Source organism: Sitophilus oryzae, unplaced genomic scaffold (genome assembly GCF_002938485.1).
Source record: "Sitophilus oryzae breed Bouriz unplaced genomic scaffold, Soryzae_2.0 scaffold_614_pilon_pilon, whole genome shotgun sequence".
In the NCBI taxonomy this organism is placed as follows: Eukaryota; Metazoa; Arthropoda; class Insecta; order Coleoptera; family Curculionidae; genus Sitophilus; species Sitophilus oryzae.
Genome location: NW_022147212.1, coordinates 1,089,476 through 1,114,707, shown reverse-complemented (window position 1 = coordinate 1,114,707; position 25,232 = coordinate 1,089,476). Strand labels below are relative to the sequence as shown.

The 25,232-nt window shown below is 31.0% G+C and overlaps 1 protein-coding gene across 2 annotated transcripts in view; it reads right to left on the bottom strand.

Moving 5' to 3' along the window:
* Positions 1–25,232, bottom strand: part of LOC115887727 (hemicentin-1) — a 691,696-nt gene that overhangs the window by 218,105 nt on the left and 448,359 nt on the right. For both annotated transcript variants that reach the window (XM_030907200.1, XM_030907201.1), the window contains exon 4: positions 23,316–23,510. In XM_030907200.1, coding sequence (XP_030763060.1) covers positions 23,316–23,510 — 195 coding nt within the window. The remainder of the gene's footprint in view (positions 1–23,315; positions 23,511–25,232) is intronic.

Here is a 25,232-nt window from a genome sequence, read left to right as displayed (position 1 = left end):
TATTAATACTTGCTGAGCCTAGAGCAAATTGATCTTGTGCCGAATTTTTATCTGATTCATTATAATAAATTTTAATAATGGATTTTGCTTTACCCACTACTTCAAAATATTTTTTCTCGTATTCGGCTTCTTCCAAGTCAAGTTCCTCTACATTATTTATTAAAATACCTAATTGTAAAATAATTTCAGTAAACTCGTTTAGTCCAGGTTCAATATTCTCTAACCGAGTTTCAATTTCCCCGATTACTTCACCATTTAATTCATCTTTATTAATACTTTCAATAAATCTTTTAAATCTCGTTAATTTACTTTTTAACGACGCTTTTTTAGCCTTTAAATTTGCTTCCTCGGACATTTTAAAATACAGACAGAAAAATACTTTTTATTAATTAACTTCTCACTAACCTCAATAGCCCTTCTTGAAGAACCCTTGGTGGAACAATCCAACTCCTCCGTTGCCTTGGTTTCCGATTCACAAGATGGCTTCTGTTTTTTGCTAATCGACCAACAATATCGATTTTACTGCGATTACGGCAGAACGTGGCAGAACTAGACCTTTTAAAACTGGCACTACTTATCCGGCTCGATTGGACCAATGTTTTGTATGGGGTAATAAAACCCAAAGTGGACTGTAAACACTTTTTATTTTTACTTTTTGACGGATCGACACGAAGCACGTCTAGTCTAATTCGCCATGTTGGTTGAAGAGGACGAAAGGGTTGGCGTTCTAGACAGTGTTGCCAATTTTTTTTATAATTTTAGCAATGAGGCCTTAACATTCAGTATGTCAAAAATCTTCATATCTAGTAAAACATTCGCCAAAATTCGAAACTGTAGGGTCGGTCAACAAATAAATCATTCCAAGATCTATAGGTATCAAAGGTTGAAGGAATGCCAGACGACATAACGTGCATGTTTGTGAATCAGAAAAATAAAAAACAGAACAAATTTTATGTCTGTGACAGCCTATCAACTGTGCGATTCTTTGTATTAAACAATGATAAGCCATAGACAAAGAGCTCTATAAAAAGTTCAGTGAACAAGTTACTAGAATTTTTGAAAAGGATAGGACTGAAGAATGTTACCTAGATATTAGATTAGGAAAGTAAAATAGTAAAGGTCGCATGGGACCTTAAAAATCTAATTTAATCTATGTAAAAATAGCTATAAAATGATTATTTGTAAAGGTCATTTTGGCATTCGATATCGATATCATCTAAAACCCAGATATTTTTAATTCTGAGCCAGAGTATTACCAAAATCTGTCAATTTGGCTCATAAGTGGTGGCCAAACAAATTGTAGTTATTTATTAATATAAAAAAATATCATGTTATATATTAGGGCATTGAATTAATAAAATACTTAGCATCAAAACATATTTGATCGAATCCTTTTTGTCTATCCAGTCATTCCAATCAATTGCCTGACAGTAACAATTGTTGTTTATTTTTAATCTGTCGAAATTATCTTCCTTTACCCGTTGAACACACTTTAGTTATCTTTTTATAATAATAAAACAATTACAATCATAAAAGGTAAAGTAATATATTTTTACATATATTTATGAATATAAATGTGATTCTAAAGTTGCGTAGGTATTGCAAAACCATAAAGTAAATACCGTATGGGAAATGACGATCGCTGACATTTCCCATATAATTTTACATATAAAATGACAGCGATCTTCATTTCATAGCCATCGCTGACGCCGTTTTTATTCGATCATACGGTGTTATAATATTCTTAATGTCCTGATTATAAAATTTGTCCAATTTAATCTTATGAACAAAATGTAAATTTAATAAAAGAACACTGGACTAGCCAAAGCAATTTCAAACTCTCTCATTCTCCTCTTCCACACTTTTCTAGCTTATAATAAATTTAAATCTAAATAGGTTTTTTTATCTATTTTTTTGTTCGCCCTAAAAGGATTCTTTACAGTGCTCGAGTACGATGCGGTTTTAAATTATTAAATTTCCGTTGTTTTGACTACAGAGAATATTTATTCATTTAATCTGAACTATGGTATACTGTTACTTTAATTTTTATAAATATATTTTATAGATATATTTTGATGTATCTAATTTAAAATATACACAGGAATCAGTTAAACAATACAATAATTAGGGTCTATATTTTAATCTAATAGTTATTAATGATACAAGTTCGATACGAACATCATAATGAAACGCGTGTAACGTTAAGCCATGAGGCGTTAGCCGAGTGGCTTAGTAACACAAGTTTCATTAAAAAGTTCATATCGAACGTGTATCATTCAAAATTTAATCTACAACGCGACACGAGGGACGATCCAAAGAGATTTGATTTAATTTAAAATATCAGAGATATCCTCATAAAAATTAAAATTCAAAATTATCAGGTGCCCATATTAGTCGACGCCCTGGTAACCGTGCTTGTTGGTTGTTTCCATTTTGACTTTGACAACTCAATTATTGATGTTCAATTTTGTGTTAAACGTTCAGTTTTAGCAAAAAGCAAAAAACAATATTAATATGGGTGATGATCTGATTCTGAAAGTATATTGAAGGATATTGAAGTATATTGCCTTCGGATATTGAAGGCATTGCGCAAAACGTTGTCGATTCCCTACTTCCCGAAAAATCAAGACAAACGTACGAGCACGCCTATGTAAAACTTGAAGAATGGTGTAAAGGGAAAGGAATCAAGAATAGTAGTAACGAAAAGGTTCTCCTGGCATATTTTGAGCATCTTTCAAAACATAGGAAGGCTTCATCACTTTGGGTATATTATTCCATGCTACGTTCAGTTATATCAGTGAAGAAAAACACAGATATTAGTAATTACGTCTATTTAATTGCATTTCTAAAAAGAAAATCGGAAGGATTTCGGTAAAGAAAATCGAGAATTTTAAGAAAAGAAGACATAATTTGTTTTTTGTTGGAAGCCGATGATAAAACTTATCTCCTGACAAAAGTTTCATTGATAGTGGGACTTGCGGGAGCCTGCCGGCGCCGCGGCGCGGCGGCGGCGGCGGCTGCGTATCGAGTTGATAAATCTGCAGCTGCAAAATGTTAAAGATGAAGGACAATGCATTCATGTCATTATTCCATTTACGAAAACAAAAATATCACGAGATTTTTTATAATGAAAGGGACTGTTGAAGGAATAAATATGGTGGAAATGGTTCGAAGATATATAGCTATGCTGCCAAGGAACACAGAGCATACTCGATTTTTTGTGGGGTACAGAAATGGAAAATGTATTAAGCAACCCGTTGGCATTAATACTTTAGGGAAAATGCCGTATAAAATAGCATTGTTTCTAAGTCTTCCAAATCCACAACAATACACTGGACATTGTTTCCGTAGATTGTCTGCGTCGTTGCTTGCAGATTCAGGAGTGGATTTATTAACTGTTAAAAGACATGGTGGTTGGCGCTCTAACACATTGGCAGAGAGCTATATAGAAAATTCCAACGAAAATAAGAAAAAAATGTCATGTAATATTTTGGGTAACATTTCTGGCAATGATGGGTCCTCAACAAGTTCAAGCACTCAAGAAATAAATTTGCTTTCTAAAAATTCAACTCACTTGTCATCGTCTGGAATTAATTGAACCAATTGTACTGATATTATAATTAATGCTTACAATAAATAACCGTATTTAGGTACCTTTTTTGCTTGTTTCTTATTTTAAAATTTGCGTTTTATTATAAATTCATAATAGCACTAGTGGGCAACGCTGTGTCGGTCAAGCTTAATCACGTTACTAATAGTTTATTTGGTATATGAACTGTAGTAGGTATATAATAATACTTTTTAAATTTTCTTCTTCCTGTTGATACATTCTAAGGATATATTTTAAATCTTTATATTCTGTAAATTTTATTTATTTCCCATTCTCTCCATATTGGCTAGTAAATACGTAATAATAATTAATATTGTTATAAGATGTATTTATGTCGGTGGAGTCTTAATGCATTGTGGTACAGTAGTACGTATAGAGATAATGTATTATAGCTAGAAGCAAAGAAATTTATAAACGTGTATTTTAGTTGGCTTGTGTGTGGGAGCGTTAGCGTGCTATATGAATCGTCTATGGCTGATAACGGTATATCGAGGAAAAGTAAAAGCGGTCACGTATGTCAAAGATGACGTGATGTGCTGGAATTTCAACAATAATTATACCTTTACTAGATTATTTAATCTTACGATGTCTTGCTACTAGACTCACTACAGATTTGCCCTTTTTTTTGTTTTTGCTTATCAGGTTTGCCTTTTCTTCGCCTGTCTCTGCCCATTGTGAGTTTTTCCACCATTCTAAGGATTTTTTGGCTATCCAACGGGTCTTATGAATAAAAGTTAAGAATAACAAATAGTGCTTTTACTTAAATTTCTTGAAATAGACTTATACAATTTGTAAACAACCAACAAAGATAGTTCTATAGAAAAAGCAATTGCTTCTCTTTATTCATTAGGCCCAATGTCTCGTGACCATTCTCGTGACTGCTTTTATTGTAAAAGCAGTCACAAGCAGGCATTGTGCCGCAGAAGGGTTCTAGACATAGACAAACAAATAAAAAGAGACTGACAAATCTCATGGTAAAGAGTGGGACCGCGTTCCCGTAGCGCAACTCAGAATAACAATTTTGAAACCAATTAGCAGGACCATGGCAGGACGTACGTCTTTATTGCTATCTTTCTTTATTATGTGTGCTTTATATGAAATGTCATTGAAAAGTCATATTATTATTGTTTATTGACGTTTACTCTAGTAGAGATAGTTTTAAGTTCTGAAGTATCGGCTATTGTTGCTTTAATTGATCATGGTAGAGATCAACTGTTGAACTTAAAACTGCTAGAGTAACTGCCCAACAGATAATAATAATATGATTTTTCAAAGACATTGACATTACATAAATCATAAACACTATTTTATAGGTCTGTTGACTAGACCAAAAGCAAAGGCATGGTTTTAAGGTAAAAATACGAAAAAATGTTAGTGTCTTCTTCAAAAAAGAATATCTCCAAAAAAAATAAAGCTATTGAGATGAATCAAAAAACAAACTATCGAGAAAAGATATACCTAGATGATAAAATAACTTTAAATTCCTTGGTTTGTTAACGTACTCCAGAGGGTGTTTCAAACGTTCAGCAAAATATCAACATTTTGTTTTCCCTCGTATAATTGACAGATGGCAATTTTCATTTTTAATTTAGAAATTGACGTTAAAAAGTCATATAATTTAGCTACAAATTGCTTAAAAATCATCAAAATCGGTCCACTATAACACAATATACAGGGTGTCCCAGAAATAAGTGTAAGTATTTTAAGGGGTGGTAGAGATTTGGTCAAAAGAAACATTTTTTCTCTTTACCGTTTTTCAAATAAGTCCAAAATAACCGAGTTATTTTACTTTGAGAATTTCCAAAAAGATGATTTTTTGCTAAAATTTTGAGAACCACTGGATCTTTTCTGGATTTCCTTTCATATGAATTTAAGCTACTAACTTAAAACTAAAAAAAATTCCAAAATTTTTTTCAAAAAATTCCAAATTTTCAATTTTTTTTTTGCAAATCATAGGCGTTTTTCTGAGGTCGAAATATACTACCAGTTAAAATACTTGCAGTTATTTCTGGGACATCCTGTATAAAACTTTAAAATACATGAAATTTTTAAGGTGCCCGTTTTTCGTCCCGGTTAGTGTATTTTAAATATACTTTTTTAAGTACTGACCTTTCTGAGCTAACTTCTTCTCTTGGTTCAATCAAGACATTATATCTGATAATAGTAGATATTTTTTTAGTTCTAATATAAGCTCAGTCAGGTTCACCCTGTACACCAATTATATTTTAACGACACCAAACCAGTGTTCTAATTAAACACAACAGAATCACCCTCAAAATAAGACAAATTTGATTAAAAAAGCAAATGAAACAAGACGTTGGAAAGAAGAAATGAAGACGAAAACTCATTAGTCAAATGATTATTTTTGAAGTTTAAATTCAACAGGTCGAGTAATTTTTGCAGCGTAAACTTTTTTCGACTGGAAAGAATGTAAATGATACGACGCCCACTATTCTGCGAGAACAGAAAAGAAACAATTTATTAAATTTATCTTGTCCACATCTGTCTTTTTCTTTGCTTTTGTGTTCAGTTCAGTCTCACGACTTCATTTGCATGGATTCACTTGTTTTCTGCGATGCGAGAACAAGAAAAAACATGTCTGACGGAATTTGACGAGGATTGTCGTATTACTGCGGACAGAGGCGTATTCAGAAGATCTTTGGTTACTGTTAAATAAATTATTTAATTATTTTTTTTAAGCTGGAATGGTGCATAACTAGTAATCATACAGGGCGATTCACGGCCATGATAGGTTAACCATTTATAGTTTTAGCCGTTCTCGCACGTACTTGTGATGTGTGTCATCAGTGTTTCATCAGTACACGGGACTTACAGTTTACCACCGAATCCGAATGGCGCTATTTGAGAGGCTGTACAAGGCAAATATACTCAAGGTTTGCCTTTGCCTTCCTTGAGGTGGCGGTTCGCTGGTCGCTCTATTTAGATAAATCAATATTTTTATTTAAATAAATAAGCAACCCTGCTGGCTGAAGATCGAACCCAGTACCATCCCATCTCTCGCATCGCAGATCGACAAACTACTGCTTGCGCTACGGCCGGCCACTTAATAATATAATATACTCAAAAAAAAACGGCGTCAGCGATGTCTATGAAATAAAGATAGCTCTCGTTTTATATGTAAAATTACATGGGAAATGTTATCGATTGTCATTTCTAAGCCAACTGTACGCTATTTCTTTTGATTATACTTGTAGATTAGGATCCTCGACTGAATCAGAAGGTTTAAGTATAGAAACATGATATATGGACATTTCATCTGCGTGGTCTGGGCCCGAATTCTGTAATTTAGAAGACGCTAAGCGCTTTTAGACGCTCAGCGTATATGACGTTAATTTTCGCTTAGCGCGCACTTAACTACCGATTTGGGTGTTTTCATCTGACGCGATTAGCGTCTTTACCGATTGCGCTAAGCGATTTGAAAACGTCTACCTTAAGGGATCGTTTTGCTTGTCGAACTGTCAATTGCAATAGAAAAAATTGTGATTTTGTGCGTTCTCTTGCTCTTTAGTGAATGAATCTTATTAAATTATATTGCATAGTCAGTTATTTAGAATAAGTATTACAGTTTTAATCTAATCTGACGTCTTATTGTAGTGAATGTAGTCTCAGTGGTGAGATCATCATCATAATAATTTCCAGCTTCTTCAACCCTTTCCAATTATGGTGTAGCGTAGCCTCCCTTAATTCTTCTTTTGATAGGAGTAGGGGGGGGGGGTCTGGTAGTAAGGAGTTATAAAATACCTAGGCCTTTATAAAAAAAACTTAATGTGTGACACGTATATGACGTACAACTTAACAAGTATAGCTAGAGACGTGAGAAATTTAAAATAACACGGCGGTACATAAAACGGATAAGAAACCGGAATTAAACCTTTCCTAGCCAGACATTCATCGCGCTAGTTTGCATTTCACAAAGGAACGAAAAAATTCACAGTCCTTTACAAATATGCAACCGGGGGGCATTGAAAATGATGAATAAAAACGTAAAAATATGATTAGTGTTAATATGAGTGTATTACATACATATGTTTAAATAACGAACTTAATAAAAAACAACAGATTTAAAAATTCACTGAAAAAGTAGTAATGTTAACATTAAATATAACATTATCAATAATAATTATGCGATCGCACCTATCCGTAAAACAAGCAAGCAAAAAAACCTCGAAAAAAACAAAATAACATACAAAACATCAGGTTAACATGATGACAGATCATGATCAATGACAGATAAAGAATTCTTACGGAAAGTTACACTTTACGATATAACTTTACCTGTTAAAGGCAAACCCCATTTAAACACAAAACTTTTTAATACCTACTACTGTATCTAAAAGACTTTTTTTAAATTACTAAATTCTTAGCCACGCTTCTGTTTTTCTTGGCTGTTGTGCGTCACGTCACAGATTAACAGGCCCACGTTTGCACCAAAGGCGATGCTGCAGACTACTAGGTAGACCGGTCGTAGAAATTTATGTTATACAACTTGTAGTCAATCTACACAAATATTATCAAAAACTTTTTTTCTTTTAAAATGTGTTCAGATTTTATAAAAAGTATAAGTCAAAATCGCAAAACTTAAATTTGATATGAGTTTCTTAGTTTTTAACTAATATAGTGGCGAATTACAAAAATTCCTTTTCAATGAAAATTAATGAGTTAAATAAAATAATTTAATAAATTACTAGCTTTTTCTCGCAACTACGTTCGCGTTACACCTCGAATCGTTTATGCATTGATTTAAATGATTTTTTACTTCTTTATAGAGAGCTAGTGAACATATAGATGTTTTTTATTTTTCATCTTTTTTTTATTTATTAAGAGCACTAATACTCTCTTTATAGGTTATTTTTTATTCTTTGAAGGATAATTGAGGAAGATATATTTCCTTATGATGTCACTAAATAAACCCTTGTATAAAATTTTATACTGTCTGGTTTATAATGTTATAGTATTGCATTTTCGTACAGCAAACTTTCATTCCCTATTTTACTCCCTAAGGGTATAAATTTCATAAATTCGCTTTACCTTTGTGCCAATTTTTATGTGTATAATCCAGACGTCACCAAGTTTTATATAAATTTTTACTAACTTTACCCATTTGGTTGATGAATTTCAAAAATTTCTTCTAATTCTTTTTGTAGGATTTCATTCTTCTAGACGAAATAGTAAGGAATTTTCATACAACAAACTGTTCCGAGATAATTTTACTCTCTAAGAGGATGAATTTCCTAAAATCGCTTTGTGTAGCTAATTCACTAATGTCGTTTAAACGAACCTTTGTGCTAATATTTATGTATCTAAAGCTGGCGGCATCAACTCACTCTAAAATATCTAAAAACGTAATATATAATCTAACTGACACACCACTGACAATGACAACTAATTTATTTCTGGAGGTATTGTGTGTAGGTGTTTTCAGGTATGTTTTAGTATTTAGTCGTTTTACACAAAGAAATAGCCATTAAGCACTATAAAAATACTTCATAACAAATCTACACATATATACCTTTCATTTAAAAAAAGAATCATCAAGATTGGTAAAGCGCTTTCGGCGGGATGGATGCAACAAAAAAACCCTTTGAGCTTTTATATATGTATGGACTAATTATTTTTCCAACATATTTTACTTTGCAAATTTTTATAAATATTCAGACTCGCCAATATCGTACTCCACCGTGTCCAGCCTGTTTAGCCAAACGTAGGCCGATTCCTCTTCGGCGGCGTCGTGACCCTGGCCGAAGGAAGAGTCTTGAAGACGCTCATCCGCGCATAGGAATAAGTTGACTGCGTAGCGTATTGCGTATTAATCGATTCTGAAACTTTCTATCTCGTGTATAACATGTTACGCAAGTTTATTATTTTAATCTCGATTTTAATAGATAAATGTGTGAAATGCCACCTGAATATCTTCCGCCATGACATGTTTTTACTTTTTTGTTATGGTAAAGTGATTTGTATAAACTTTATTCAATAACGTATATTTTCCTCCATTTGTGATTTTTTAATTTTAAGCGAAAATTAAGTATAACATTTTAGGAAAAAGAAACACTGTAATATTTAAAAGAATAAGAAGAAATTAGTCTTATTTTGAAAGGAAAATATAGAAAAAACTCTTTCTATAGAAAAAGTCTTTATACTAACCAGAATCCGGTGACATATACGCGGTCTCACCGGAAACATTACTTATTACTTCGCATAACTTGAAGAATATCTACTTTTAATAATGAACACTTCAGAAATACACCAGTAAAAACATTTATTATTTGAGATTAAAACTCGAATTAAATTATAAATATTAGTTACCTATGTTGTTATAGCTTTTATAGGCCTGTTTAACGACTTAATAAGTTACCTAGCGAAAAAATCTGTGCGCGTACCTACCACTATTGTTACAGGTTAATTCGTTAAAGAAATATGTTACACAAGTTAAAAACGCTAAAATTTTAATGGTATTACTTGTGCATTATTGGCCTTATAATGTAATTTGTTGGAATTATATCTTCTTTAAATATAATTAGACTTTTTAACGACTTTTAAGTTACCTAGGAAAAAATCTGTGCACGTACCTACCAGTATTGTTACAGGTTAATTCGTGAAACAAATGTGTTACATATTATTCGTGGTATTAGTGGTATTATATTGGAATCAGCTTGGCATTAGTGGGGCATTATATGAGAAATTTGGTATTTAATTTGTATTTTTGGCATTACTTTGGCATTAGTATACAGACATTTGTCAGCGGTTTACTCCTTGTAGATAATCAAAAAGTTTTTTGATAAAATTTGCTTTTCATGTCAGATCATTTCTATGAAAAATTACATTAGATTTTTATTAAAGACGCTGGGTAATTAAAACATTGACTAATAAACCTTGTCCACTTTAAATACGGGGTCACGAAATATCCTCCTTGGAGTGTTTGGGTTAAGGGGTGTATAATAAATTAATCGTTGTTTTATAATAAAAACCATAAAACATTTATTTGTGAGTAAAATAATGCAATGGTTGGATATCTCTCCTTTATAATTCGGTGACTAAAAATACACTAAAATAATTAGAAAAAAAATCTTGTACTTATTTAGTAATTACGTCAATATTAATTAATTGACTTTCTAGTCTATTTTATTTTATGTACAAATATATTATTAAATTTTAAGCATTAAGTAATAAAACACTTTGTGCCCTCTTATATCGTAAAAGGTTACGAAATATACTCCTGGTTACACCCCTTACAGAAAACAGTGTAAGGGGTGTAAATAAATTGTATAATCACTGTTTTTTATAATAAAAACTATAAAATATTTCTTATTTGTGAGATTAAAAAAACAAAACAATGCATTGGTTAAAATAAGTACATTCAATACTGTTTTCAATTGTTAATTCAATAATGTGTTATAACATAATATAGCCATTACTATTATACTATTATTATTAAAATAATATGTGTGTAACATATTTCTTTAACGAATTAACCTGTAACAGACATTTATATGCCCAGTATATTTTTGTTTAACAAACCAATCAGGAAAAATCCAAAACCTACCGTTATAGGAGGTATAAGACGATTAAACTTATATAATGACAACTACTTATCGGATAACAAATTAATTACTACTGTCAGCTAGTTCAGCTACTGTCTAGGTAGAATTTACCTAGAGTACCTACACCTACCTATGATGATGTAGGTAGATTAAAGCTTATTTTGACGTTACCTCTCACTTCGGTGTCACAAGCTGAATTTTTCAGGGATGGAAGTACAGTACATCACAGTACATGATATGGGGACCCTTATTCCGAAAGTAGTACAAAATTAAACAGGGTAAAAAGGCACTATCATCAAAAATCGATATATTAATACCACCGTATAGAGAAAACAAATACTTATTTTTTGATCCAGTACAGAATAAAGTCTTCGTAGGGAGTAATTTTTTATAATTATTTACAAAAAAACATTTCCATTAGGGCTTATGACCAAAAAAAACTTTAAAACATGTATAATCACTTCAATCATGCGAAAATTTGGTTTAAAAATAGATTTTTTTTAATATAACTTTCATTTAACGAAAAACGAAGGCCTAAATGAAAAAAAGAAACAATTTAAAAGTTTCGCTTATGTCTTGACAAGGTATCAAAGCAAACCCCATATTTTTTGCTTTTAAACTAATAAAGATATATCAATAAACAATTAGCGATGTAATGGTTTTTGCGCGCGCTGGTCGACTGCCGCCGCTGCGCCGAGATTTCCTATACCCTTGTATATATGACGTCATGGTGTGGCAAATGTAGCATTTTAATTCGATTTGGGCTCCCTTATATAGGATAACAGAAACATTTTCAATGTTAAAATAAGCCAGTAGCTGAAAGAGGTCGTCGGCTACCTCTAGCCGATCTATTTTTATGTAAAACACTTTAAATGCGAATTCCTAGGACGAAGCGACGGTGCTCTACAACAGCTGCCCGACCTTTGAGATTTACGGAGCACATGTACGACGTATAAAAGGCCGTCTATTGTTGTTATTCTATGAAGAAAGACGCTCGAAGGTATTGTACTTTTAATATTTATGGCGCATTCGTATGGTGTACTGAACAAGAAGAATACAATTTACGAAATGGGATATAAGAAAATATAAAGACGTTTATTGGAGATATATTGCAACTTATATTTCATTAAAGTTGTTGTTAACAAAGATTTTCGGTGAATTTTTCTGCACGGCACTTGCAAAAGTCTCTGCACGAAAGTATTAATAAAAATTTACAATTTCCTATTAATATAATAAAAAATAATAATTTAATATTTTTTTTAAGAAGACCCACTACTACAAAATTGAATACGAATGATATAATTGATAAAACGAACAAGAAAATTGATAAATAAGTTTAAAAGATATTTCAATACAATAAAAAATACTAATTTAATATTTTTTTAAGAAGACCGACTACTACAAAATTGAATACGAATGATATAATTGATAAAACGAACAAGAAAATTGATAAATAAGTTTAAAAGGTATTTCAAAATAAATGGGCGAAAAATGTTATTCCTCCGTAATCTATACTAATTTATAAAATCCTTAAGTGACTGACATACTGATTAATCACGATCCTGCTCAAACCACTCAATGTAAGAAGCTCAATTTTGGCATACAGATTGATTCTAGGGTGTAGAGGTTCGATAAGAACGGATTTTTCAAAATTCCAGTTCCAAGAGGGTGAAACCACCCCTCAAATATTACAATATTTTTTATTTAAAAAACGGTCAAGTTTCCGAAAAAACGTTTAAACACGTTTACCGTCACAATTACAAATGATTAATTCGACGCGAACGAAGTTGCGAGTACACGCTAGTACTTAATAAAAGATACCTTGTTATATAGACCTTTAGTAAAAACTAATTATATTATTCTAAAGACAAAAAGCGACAGAATAATAAAATTTTATGAGAATATGAGCTTTAGCTATTTACCATTTCCAGATAATTACCCAATCAATTAAATTAATTGCCCTATTAATATAAAAATAATGTTTGGTGAGGTTGACGATACACTCTAGGTAGTTAGTTAAGAACAGTTGAGAGAGATTGAGATTGTCGTGTCGCTCTTATACTAAGTGCTATGACGGAATAAAGCAGTTGTGTAGGAAATCCAATGTTTTATTAGGCAAATACAAAAGACATTCCCACATCAGAAGTGGGATTAGATTTATAAAAGAATGATAAAAGGCCAAATATGCCATTAGTCCTGTAATTGAAGGTTGAAACCACGGCCTAATTCGTCGATTGGGACTTTTCAGGCGGACTGTGTACCTTTTAAAGGGTAGTTTTAGGAGGGAATATTGTAACACCGTGCTCGGCTAGCTTTGGCAGAAAAAAATGGCCTCAAACAGCCGAAAAATCAATTTTCTGCAAATATCTGCCAAAATATGCAAACTGTTAAAAAATCTTCACAAATAAGCTATTATTAGTGAAAATATGTTTATAAAATATGTTTGTAAAATGAATGCTTGCCCGTTTTTTTATTATCAAAAAATATGACAAAATTCAAACAAGTTCCAAAATATTTTTATTTATATACAGGGTTGTTCACCACATACGACACGGAGTATTGTAGCTAAACAATTAGATTTTTACAAATTGTAAGTTTTGGGTTCGTTGAAGGACTATTACAGCTATAATTTAAAAATATTTTTACAAGATACAGAGTGTCCCAAATAAATAAAAAATATCAAAGTTGTATTTTTTTAAATGCAACACCCTGTATATTATTGCATTTTTAGTTTCTACGATTAAAAAAAAGGTTAATTTGATTAAGGTTTATTACACTTAAACCCTCCCGATTTTGAAATATTTTCAATTTTGTGAAATTGCAGTATAAATTTTAAGGCTTCATTTCTCCGAGGGTATCAAAGTTTTTAATACTAAATATTTACTGAAGTTTATTTATTGATCAGTTATTGTGTTGCAATAATAAAAATTATACTACCTTATAGAGAGTGTCTAAAAATTTATTTTAAATAATTACTAGCTTTAAACGGCAATAACTTGTTTAATTTAAATTGAACACCCTGTATATTTTAAGAGAATCAGATTCGCAACTTAATTCTCTATCAAATTGTATTATACCACTTTTTACCTATCCCTTCAAATTTTCGTAGAAAATGCATTTTCTTATAATTTAGACCTCATTTTTCAATATACCCATGGAATATTGACATTTTAGATTGTTTTTAAAACAACAAATGTACATAATGTACAGGCTAGTAATATTATCGTTTTTATTAAAACGATAATGTTACTAGCCCATTTGTATGCAAAAAGAAAACTATTTAAATCTTTATAAAAGAGTCTCTTTTGTTATAAATAAGCATTTGTCAAAAAATGAAATATCATTTTTAAGGTGTTAGTTTTCTACCACACTGTCTAATACACATACATAATTCAGTTTTTTAGTATGTGGAGCAATTATTATTAATTAACGCAAACAGTCAATTAATGTAGTTTGAATACTGGTATTAATTGGTCCTCTTTAACAAATATTTAAACCTTTTTTTTTAATTTTTTAATGAAATAAACGAACTATATCGACAATATTAGTATCTGTACTCTTTAAAAATTTGGTACATCTTTAAAAATAATCTAAAATGTCAGTATTCCAAGGGTATATTGATAAATGTTCTAAATTACAAGAAAATGCATTTTCTACGGAAACTTCAAGAGATAGGTAATAAATAGTATAATACAATTTGATAGACAATTAAATTGTGCATCTGATTCTCATAAAATATACAGGGTGTTCAATTTAAATTAAACAAGTTATTGCCATTTAAAGCTAGTAATTATTTAAAATAATTTTTAGACACTCTGTATAAGGTAGTATAATTTTTTTATTATTGCAACACAATAACAGATCAATAAATAAACTTCAGTAAATATTTAGTATTAAAACTTTGATACCTCGGAGAAATGAAGCTAAAATTTATACTGCAATTTCACAAAATTGAAAATATTTCAAAACGTTAAGGTTTAAGTGTAACAAACCTTAATCAAATTAACCTTTATTTTAATCGTAGAAATTAAAATGTAATAATATACAGGGTCTTCTATTAAAAAAAATACAACTTTAATATTTTTTATTTATTTGGGACACTCTGTATCTTGTAAAATATTTTTAAATTGTAGCTCTAATAGTCCTTCAACGAACCCAAAACTTGCAATTTGTAAAAATCTAATCGGTTAGCTACAATATTCCGTGTCGTATGTGGTGAACAACCCTGTATTATTACAGAAAGTACATCTGCTGGATCTGTGTCTATGAAAGGAATGCGGACAAAAACATTTAAATAAACAGCAATATATTTTATACGTCGACTTGACGAGTACGTCATCGCAAATCGCTCCGCCCACTCATTTTATTGGCTACTTGCAAATTTGTCGAATTTTATTGATGGGACACGTCGTCTAATTTTTTACGAAAAACATCGAGAGAATATCGTTTCCCCCCCTCACGGATACCCGTAGCTACACAAACGGACAGACGCACAGTGCTTCGTCCCATGGACAAAAATCGAAAAAAAAGTTAAAATTTACTAATATCTGAATATGTAATTTTATACTTATAGCAATGTTCAACCATCCTGTATATTATTTTTCACAAAAATACATTTTTTTTCACGTTTTTTGTTAGCAAATATTTTCACTAAAAATAAATTTTGCGATCATTATCTTATATCAGTGAAAAGAATAACATTCATAGTAGTTCTGTATATGGAGTTAAACGGTACGTACTTAATTGAAAGCCACTATGGATATTGTTAAACAAGGTATGTACTTTAAGTTTATTTCTGAACAAGTTCGTTATTGTTTAGTTTTTATTTATTTTTTAAGATGATTCTTAAATGGGTATAAAAATTTTACATTTTCAAACTTCAAAAAGGCATTAAAAAAAAACATATCAAAACATATCGTATTTATTGAATATTTTTGTTGCCATATTTATACACTTTTAATTTTTGTATAGTTCATCTGCGTCTGCTTGCGACGAACTTTATTTTATAATACTTTTCAGATGGAGTAAAATTGATAAGCAATGCCGATCTGGTTAATACTTGGCTTCATCATAAGGACAAGAACTCAAAATTATTTATATTTGAAAAAATGTGTTCTTTATTAGATATTGATGAACATTCCAGTCCAATGAGATAACCACTTGTGCCTGAGCCCACTATGTTGGAGCGAAACGTGGCATAAAAAATGTGTCCATCTTTCAATTTATTATAAAACCTCATACCCAAGAAAACGAAAAAATAATATATGGATATGGTCTATTAGAGAGGTAACTATTAACATCCGAACCCCTCATACCAACAAAAAGAACAGTAACAACGCGAAAAAGTAACATATTAGAAAATGATGTACAGAAATATCTTATATGTGAGGATATTTCATCTACCTGTGATTTGATACTATAAATTTGGAAGATTCTGTCAGCAATGATTCTTCTGAATCAGAGTAGTTACGATCTATGCATTTTGTTGTCCCTAAAGTAAATTTATAGTATCTTAAGTTTTTTAATTAAATATAGCATTAATATTTCTTTTCATTAAAGAAAAATATTTTTACCTTATATTAGGTTTATATTGTAGGAATCATGTTCTAATGTTATTCCAATTCTTTTTATCACAGGGATTTATTTAATACTTACACTGTTTTCATACTATAAATTATTATTTCTTTTAGATGGAACACAGCTCCAACATTTTTATTATTTATAAGATTTTTTTTCATAAACGTGGGACTAAGAACATCATCATTTAGTACATTGAGAGTACTCATCATTTGTGTCAAATAAACCTAGATTGAATAAATTGCCTACAATAAAAGGGAAGTTTTGCATTTTTGTCCTCTAGAGCCATATGTTCGAAGCACTGTGAGACGTACTCTATCTATACTAATATATAAAATCCTTAAGTGACTTTACTGATTAATCACGATCCTGCTCAAACCACCCAACGTAAGAAGCTCAATTTTGGCATACAGGTTGATTCTAGGGTGTAGAGGTTCGATAAGAAGGGATTTTTCGAAATTCCAGTTCCAAGAGGGTGAAACCACCCCTCAAGTACTACAATATTTTTTATTTAAAAACGGTCAAGTTTCCGAAAAAACGCTTAAACACGTATATTTTATTTTGTTTTTTACATATTTTAAGATTTTTTAAAAATGTATACAGGGTGTTTCGAAAAATCTGGTCATTGATTAATCACGATCGTGCTTAAAGCGCTTGACGTAAAAAGCTGATTTTTGGAAAACGGATTGACTTTAGGGTGTAGAGGTTCGATAAGAAGGGATTTTTCGAAACTCGAATTCGAAGGGGGTGAAACTATCCCTCAAATATTAAAACATTTTTTATTAAAAACCGGTGAGTTTTCCGGAAAAACTCTTAAGCATGTATATTTTATTTTGTTGTCTTACATATTTTAAGATTTTTTATAAATTTATACAGGGTGTTTTATAAAACATGACCAAATATTGACCATATTGTTTTTTCTCATGCTGACATAAATGTGAAATTTTTTTATCCAGTTTGTATGTTAATAGAAATTCTTGCTTTGCTTTATCATCACCATTACAAATGATTAATTCGAGGCGAACGAAGTCGCTGGTACACGCTAGTTATTTATATAATATAATAATATACTTTTTGGGACGGGAGAAGACAATACAAATTATTAAAGTATTTTTTTCAAGTGTTTTGTTTGTTTGCACATTTAGTTATTACAGTTATTTTTTTAATACTCTTAGTTCTGTTAGTGTTAGTAATATTTTTTAAAATCAAGCTTGTGTCGATACTTTTTAACGTCTTTTTAAATTTTATAGAGTTCTAATCAGTGTTGATATGACATTACACTTTCAATAGTCACCAAAGTGACCTCGTGATATCAAAAAATATCATCATAAAGCAATAATAGTTGAAGAAATTGCAAATTGTTGGTGGTCAATTCATTTCGCTCTTAAAAATTAACAAAGGTATGTGTTAATATGAGCCAAAAAACAAAATGCTCAGAAGACATTGTTCTGATCGAAAAATAATGTTTGAAAAAAAGTTACTACCAAAATTATTGCACAGGGTGTTTTAAAGTTATCTTAACAAAGAACCCTTCAATTAACCCTGTATAATAAGCCAAATATTAAAGTTTATAAAAAACTGAGTTTTATAAATTAAAGCTGATAGGTTTATATATAGTTTGCTAAAAAAATCATGAAATTATGGCTAAAAGTAAAAAAAAACCACTTTAAAAAAATTGACGAAAACATTTTCCGTTGCGTTTTTTCGGAGTGTATTTGAATAGTCTGGCTGGTGTAGAAACAAATTTTATTCACAATTAATGTATAATATCGAAGATCCTCTTTTGTTAAGTTTTTATCTGATTATTATAGATACTTTATTATATAAATACCAAGTCAACAACTTTACAATGCCTGTGCTTTTCCCTTTAACCGATCATCTCCGATCGGTTGAGCTCAGACAATAAGGAAGAGCGTGAAACAACAGAACATCTGCTTCTGAAATCGGCAATTGTTTTCTTGTCACGGGCTTATCGGCACGGCCGTCCCTAATCTTGGCTTGCGCCGATTCGTTCATTCGTCACTGCAAAAGCCGAAAGACACAAACAATTGAATCGCAGTAGTCGTCGATAGCATCCTTCTGGTAGGAGACAATAGAAAAAGCTTCAGAAAAATAACAAAAATAGTGTAACACAACATTTTTCAGTGAAATGGTAAAACATGTTATGGTCTGATATGATTTTAGTTAACTGTCATTACTGGAAACTTAATTTAAAATGAATTACTACAGATGAATTAAAGTCGGTTTATTTGATAAAGTTAATATACTAAGTATAATAATAAATAGAAAGTAGTAGCAGTAAGTTAGAAATAAATAATTAGTTTATTAAAATACTATAGTTCATAAATGATGGTGGTCCAATATACAGGGTGTTGGAAAAATGCACGGCCAAATTTCAGGAAGTGATTCCTAGCCAAAGAATATAAAAAAAATATATTAACATGGGTCCAGATATGTATAGTTTTAAAGATACAGTATGTTAAATTGTGCTCTACCTGTGCTCTACCTACAGAATGTTTCTGTAGGTAGAGCACTGAACATTAATGATATAAATTTTAATCTGTTATCAAGTATGTACTTTAGTTGTAAATTGAAATTTATTTTTTTAATTTTTTTTGAATGGATCCAGATATCTACAATGAATTGGTTTTATTCTTTTCTCGGAAACAGTTCTAGATATGCCTATGATATGACACAAGAGAAAAGTTCTATTCTTAGTTGCTTAATCTAAAAAATAACAAATAAAAATGCAAGAAAAGTCAGTGGCGTTTATTTGTCCCCGATTTTCTTTAGGTTGTCCCTTTGTAACGTCATTAAAATTAATCATTTAAAAAAGTTCTATTCTTAGTTGCTTAATCTAAAAAATAACAAATAAAAATGCATCAAAAGTCAGTGGCGTTTATTTGTCTTTGTGACGCTATTAAAATTAGTAATTTAAAATTAATTAGACCTAAATTAGGTCATTATTACTAGAAATAACATTTACAAATTTTACAACAAAGAAATGAGAATCATAAACAATATAATTATGCATATATTAGGTAGGTACTTATTGCGTACCAGTTATAACAATGTAGCCGTACAATACTTATTCACAATTTTATTAAACGAAATAAACATGCCTTTTAAAAGAGTAATTTTTAGTTAAACAGAATCATTTTTATCTCTATTATAAATGATAAAGTATCCTTAAAACTCCAAACAATATGGCGATATTATTATATAAATTGGTAATGTTTGAGGAGTAGTTTCATCTAGTTGGAATTTGACTTTCGAAAAATCCGTTTGGCAAAAATAAGCTTTTTACGTCAAGCAGTTTAAGCAGAATCGTGGTTAAGAAATTACCCAACTTTTTGGAACACCCTATATGATTTTTTAAAAAATTTCAAAATATGTAAAAAAAACAAATAAATTATGCTTGTCCGAAAAACTAACCGTTTTTTAAATAACAAATATTGTAATATTTGAGGGGCGTTTTCACCCTCTTGGAATTGGAGATTCGAGAAACCCCTCCTTATCGAACCTCTACACCCTACAGTCAATCCACTTCCCAAAAATTAGCTTTAAACGTCAAGCAGTTTAAGCAGGATCGTGATTAATCAATGACCAGATTTTTCGAAACACCCTGTATACATTTTTAAAAAATCTTAAAATATGTAAAAAAAACAAAATAAAATATACATGTTTAAGCGTTTTTTCGGAAACTTGACCGTTTTTTAAATAAAAAATATTGTAATATTTGAGGGGTAGTTTGACCCTCTTGGAACTGGAATTTCAAAAAATCCCTTCTTATCGAACCTCTACACCCTAGAATCAACCTGTATGCCAAAATTGAACTTATTACGTTGAGTGGTTTGAGCAGGATCGTGATTAATCAGTATGTCAGTCACTTAAGGATTTTATATATTAGTATAGATTAAATTTTTCTTCTTCGTGCAGTTTTATTCAGATCAACAACATGTCAGATAAATAAGTATTTGTAAGAAAAACAGCCTAACTTATTGATGTAGTAATAGTGAAAATAATGATAAATCAAACTATACTTTCAGAATCCATAGAATAAGACCTTTCAGATGGCTGATAATCTGATTCACTTGGTGCAAATGGTTCAGACATTTCAGTTTCAGTTTCATTTTTATCCACACATCAGTTTCATTTTTATTCACTTTATCAAAAAAAAATATTTTTTAGCTCTAAACTTTAGCACGTGTGTTAAAATCGCGCACAGCGTTAAATTTTATGGACTTCATTCAGTTCACTTCTGAAAGGAATCAACAGAATATTCAGAAACTAAACAGAAACAGGCTATAGCTGCTTAATGCGTGAAGTATGACTTAATTCATTTTTCTACTGAAAAAAACAATATTTTATAAAAGTATAAAGACGATTATCCTGAAATAGTAGGAAATTAGACTTGATCCATTTTAATTCTGACCAGTCCAAATGTAGCCGGATGCGTAATACATTTTTACCAATATACTAGTAAGCAAGTAATAGTATTTTGTCAGTTTGTAAATGACAGTGATAATTTCACTGTCATTTACTTACTCGTTTCACAAAGAAATTAAATTAAATAATTATAAATTATTTCGGCAATAAATGTAGCCAGATATGAAATATATTTTTCCTAATATATTATAAAGCAAGTAAATAATAGTGCTTTGTCAGTTTGTAAAAGATTGTGAATTTAAGTAGAGCTAAAATTATTAACATTCAATTCTCTCAATAAAAATTATAAATTATTCTTAATACGCCACTGTACCCAATAAGGCGACAATCCTTGTCGCATTCCGCCCGACATCTTTTTTCTCGAATCCCGGAAAAGAAGTGAAGCGACGCAAATAAAGTCGTTCGAGACCGAACTGAAAACAAAAGCAAATAGAAAGACAGATTTGAACATGATAAATTTAATCTCCGTCTCTGTTCTTTGCTCTTGTCGACCTCGCACAATGACTGGCATCGCGTCGTATCATTTACATTTCCGCGGGCGGCTCAAAAAAAGTTTATTTTAGAAAAATTACCCCACCCTTCGCCTTTAAAGTTGGAGAATAATGAGTCGACTAATGACTTTTTCTTCTTCATTTCTTTTTTGCCTAAGAAGCGTCAAGATTCATTTGCTATTCTAAAATGAAATGAACTTGTTCTTAATGCTGTTGCGTGAGATTTAATTATCATACCGATTTTGTTCTACAATAACAGATAGTAATACAGGTTGTTCCAATATTCCGTGAATATAGAATTAGTAGGTATTTTTAGAATCAAAATAAGTTAATTAGACACAATATATGTTTACACAAAAGTTCTTCGTTTGTCTATTAAAGAAATTTAATTTTGATGAAGCTTATTGTCAAAAATCATTTGCAACTGTCACGTGACATTCTACATTTTTGACAACTAGAATATATATTATGGCTTACTAGATTTTAACGCCTTGATGTGACAACAAATATTTCTTGTAGTTCAGCTTCAGAAAAAAGAATCCTAAAATCTATGAGAGGTGGCGTTTTTCTAGAAGTTGGCGTTTCTCTCAAGGTAAAACGGACAGCTCTCTCTCGCGCGTTTCACCTTGAGGCAACCAAAATACGGTTTTTGGTCCTTCATTTAAAAAAGCACGCGTGCGTCTCGAAAGTGGCTCAACCCTATAATTTTTTTATTTTTTTCAGATAAAAAAACTAGATTTGTTATGTTAGTATATGACATAAATTACGAGTGATTGACATATTCAATTGTTTTTGGTCACTTCCTGTTTCACGGGAAATATCTACACCTTTTAATTTTTAGATGGCACCCTCAGTATATTTCTACTTTATTCGATAGAAAATGACACTCTCAATAGAATGACATATCATATGTCAACTTTTGACATTGTTGCTTATAAAAACTCGTATTTTAAATTCCAATCTAGAGTGCCATGGCTGTGTTAAAAATACTAATTTTTAATCAAGGAGAAAAAATAGATTTGATCGTCTAATGTTTCTCGTCTGTTGTCTTGACCGGTTAAAAGATGCCCAAATCGTATTTTTAATCACATCTCATTTTTTTCAAATAAAACAAGAGTGGCTCATTGGCATATTACGAAAAATCATTTTTTAACAAATAATTTGGTACCACACACTTGGTATTTCGAGTCAAATTGTCGTTATGAATATCATGTAACAATTTCAAATAAAGAATATCCAAAAATGTCAAAAATTGACAGATGATATATCATTGTACTCAGAGTGTTATTTGATATAGAACAATGTAGAAATATACCAAGGGTGTCATTTAAAAATCAAAAGTTTGAAGTGAAATCAAAAGAAATGACCAAAAACAATTGAATACGTCAATCAATCCTAATTTATGTCAAATACTAGCATACCAAATCTAGTTTTTTTATCTGAACAAATAAAAAGTTATAGAGGTGAGCCACTTTTGAGACGCAACGGGTATGTAAATTGTGTTCAGTTAACTTATTTTTATTCCAAAAATACATAGCAGTTATATGTACAAGGAATATTGGTACAACCTGTATAATAAATGCAATATAAATTAATGAATATTAATTAAGTACCCAAAATACTTACACATTACATCAAGTCGTACTTCAATACTGCTGGATTTTGTCGAGTACGACTCATGGATTGCTACACATCGCAACATCCTACCGTGATTATCCTTGGATATGGTCAGTTCCAAAACTGACACTGCCAACCATGTCCTCGGATTATCAAGTTCAGTTGTGTTTGTTTGTCGCCTGGTCGATGTTATTTCTTGTTGATCTAGAACAACAAAAAATCGTTTAGAAAATATATACACTAAATTAAAATAATTTTAAAGTAAATGTTATTTAAACAAAATACGAGTAGGGGAAAAAGAGGCCAAAAACCCCTACATATATGGTTATTCTCTGCATTAAGTTCATCAGATCGAAGGAAACAGACATTCGACGACCGGTTTCGGAGATTTTTCTCCATCGTCAGGCCGACTCTGCTGTAACCTTAGATCTGACCAACGAAAAGCAGAGAATAGCATTTGAGTACAAAACGTACTACTATGGCGAGAGTGCTAGACGCTCTACGCCATCTAGCGGCAGCGGTGACAATCGCAGATTGTCAAAGCTGTGTAGAGCGTCTAGAACTCTCGCTAGACGCTCTACGCCATCTAGCGGCAGCTGTGACAATCACAGATTGTCACAGCTGCGTAGAGCGTCTAGCACTCTTGTTATAGTAGTACGTTTTTTGCTCAAATGCCATTCTCTGCTTTTCGTTGGTCAGATCGAGGGTTACAACAGAATATATTGAAATAGTCAATGCATGTCATTATTGACAAAAAAATAAACATGTTGAGTAGTTATTTCACTGAAATCATAAATTTGGGAACTTTTTATTTTTTTAAATTAAACATAAATTGATTCTTCGAAAAAATGTTGATAAACCAGTTTCTCTTGAACTTTTGGCACAAAAACATTTGAAATTTATGATTTCAATCTAATTATTTTTTAGATTGTTGATATTTAACATATTTAATTTATGTCAATGATAACAGGTATCGATAATTTTGATTCCAAATATCTCGAGAACCATTAGTCGTAGTGATTTTTACCAAGAGACTTTTTTTTACATAAAAAAAGGTCGCAAATGTATAATTTTTTATACAGTAGTTTTACATAGGTACGGGCAAAAAGTTATCACTCTCCAAACCAGTTAAAAAATATGTCATATTGACATCAAAATCAAATTTATCATGTCAAAAACTCCCAGACACCAATATTTATCCAAATATTGACGTTACTTCAGAAATTATTTGGAAAAAATCAAAATAAAAATGAAACTTCAAGCACTAAACTAAGCATTTTTGGGACATACATTTATACGAACTTATTTACTTATTTTTATCTGCAGTATATGCTGCCGAAGTTACCGGAATACAGTTCGGACCACCCTGTACATTAATTTTATGAGTATTTGTATTGATTTGTATTGATTGTATTGGTTTGTATTGATTTTAAAAAAAAACTGCCTAGATATCTAATTTATAGGACTTTAAAAAATATCTTTTGAAGAGTGCTCTAAAAGACTATTTATTAAACCTAAAAGACAAACAAAAATACTTAAAAAATAGTAAAATTTAAATTCAGGCTGATTCCTCAAATTTTTTTTTAATTTCTCAGCGTGTTTTGAATTTTACGAACCGCAAGTCTGTGTCGGTCTCTCCCCCTCTCCTCCCCAATTCACCCTCTTAAACATCCCCAACAACCTCTTTTTTGGCCACGTTTCAATTTTCTTCCACGTTTCTCCATTTTTATTTTATTCTCCGTAATAAAATATAGGGAGAACAATACGCGCCCGTAAATCGCATATTACACACATCAAACGCAGCAAAACTCCAAATAGACGAACTTTTATAGTAATAGGTGTCGTAAATGTCCCTGGCTCCCGTTCGTAAGTTACGCCTCCGTAAATATAAAAGAAGAGAGATTGGGGTACAGTTAGAAACAATAA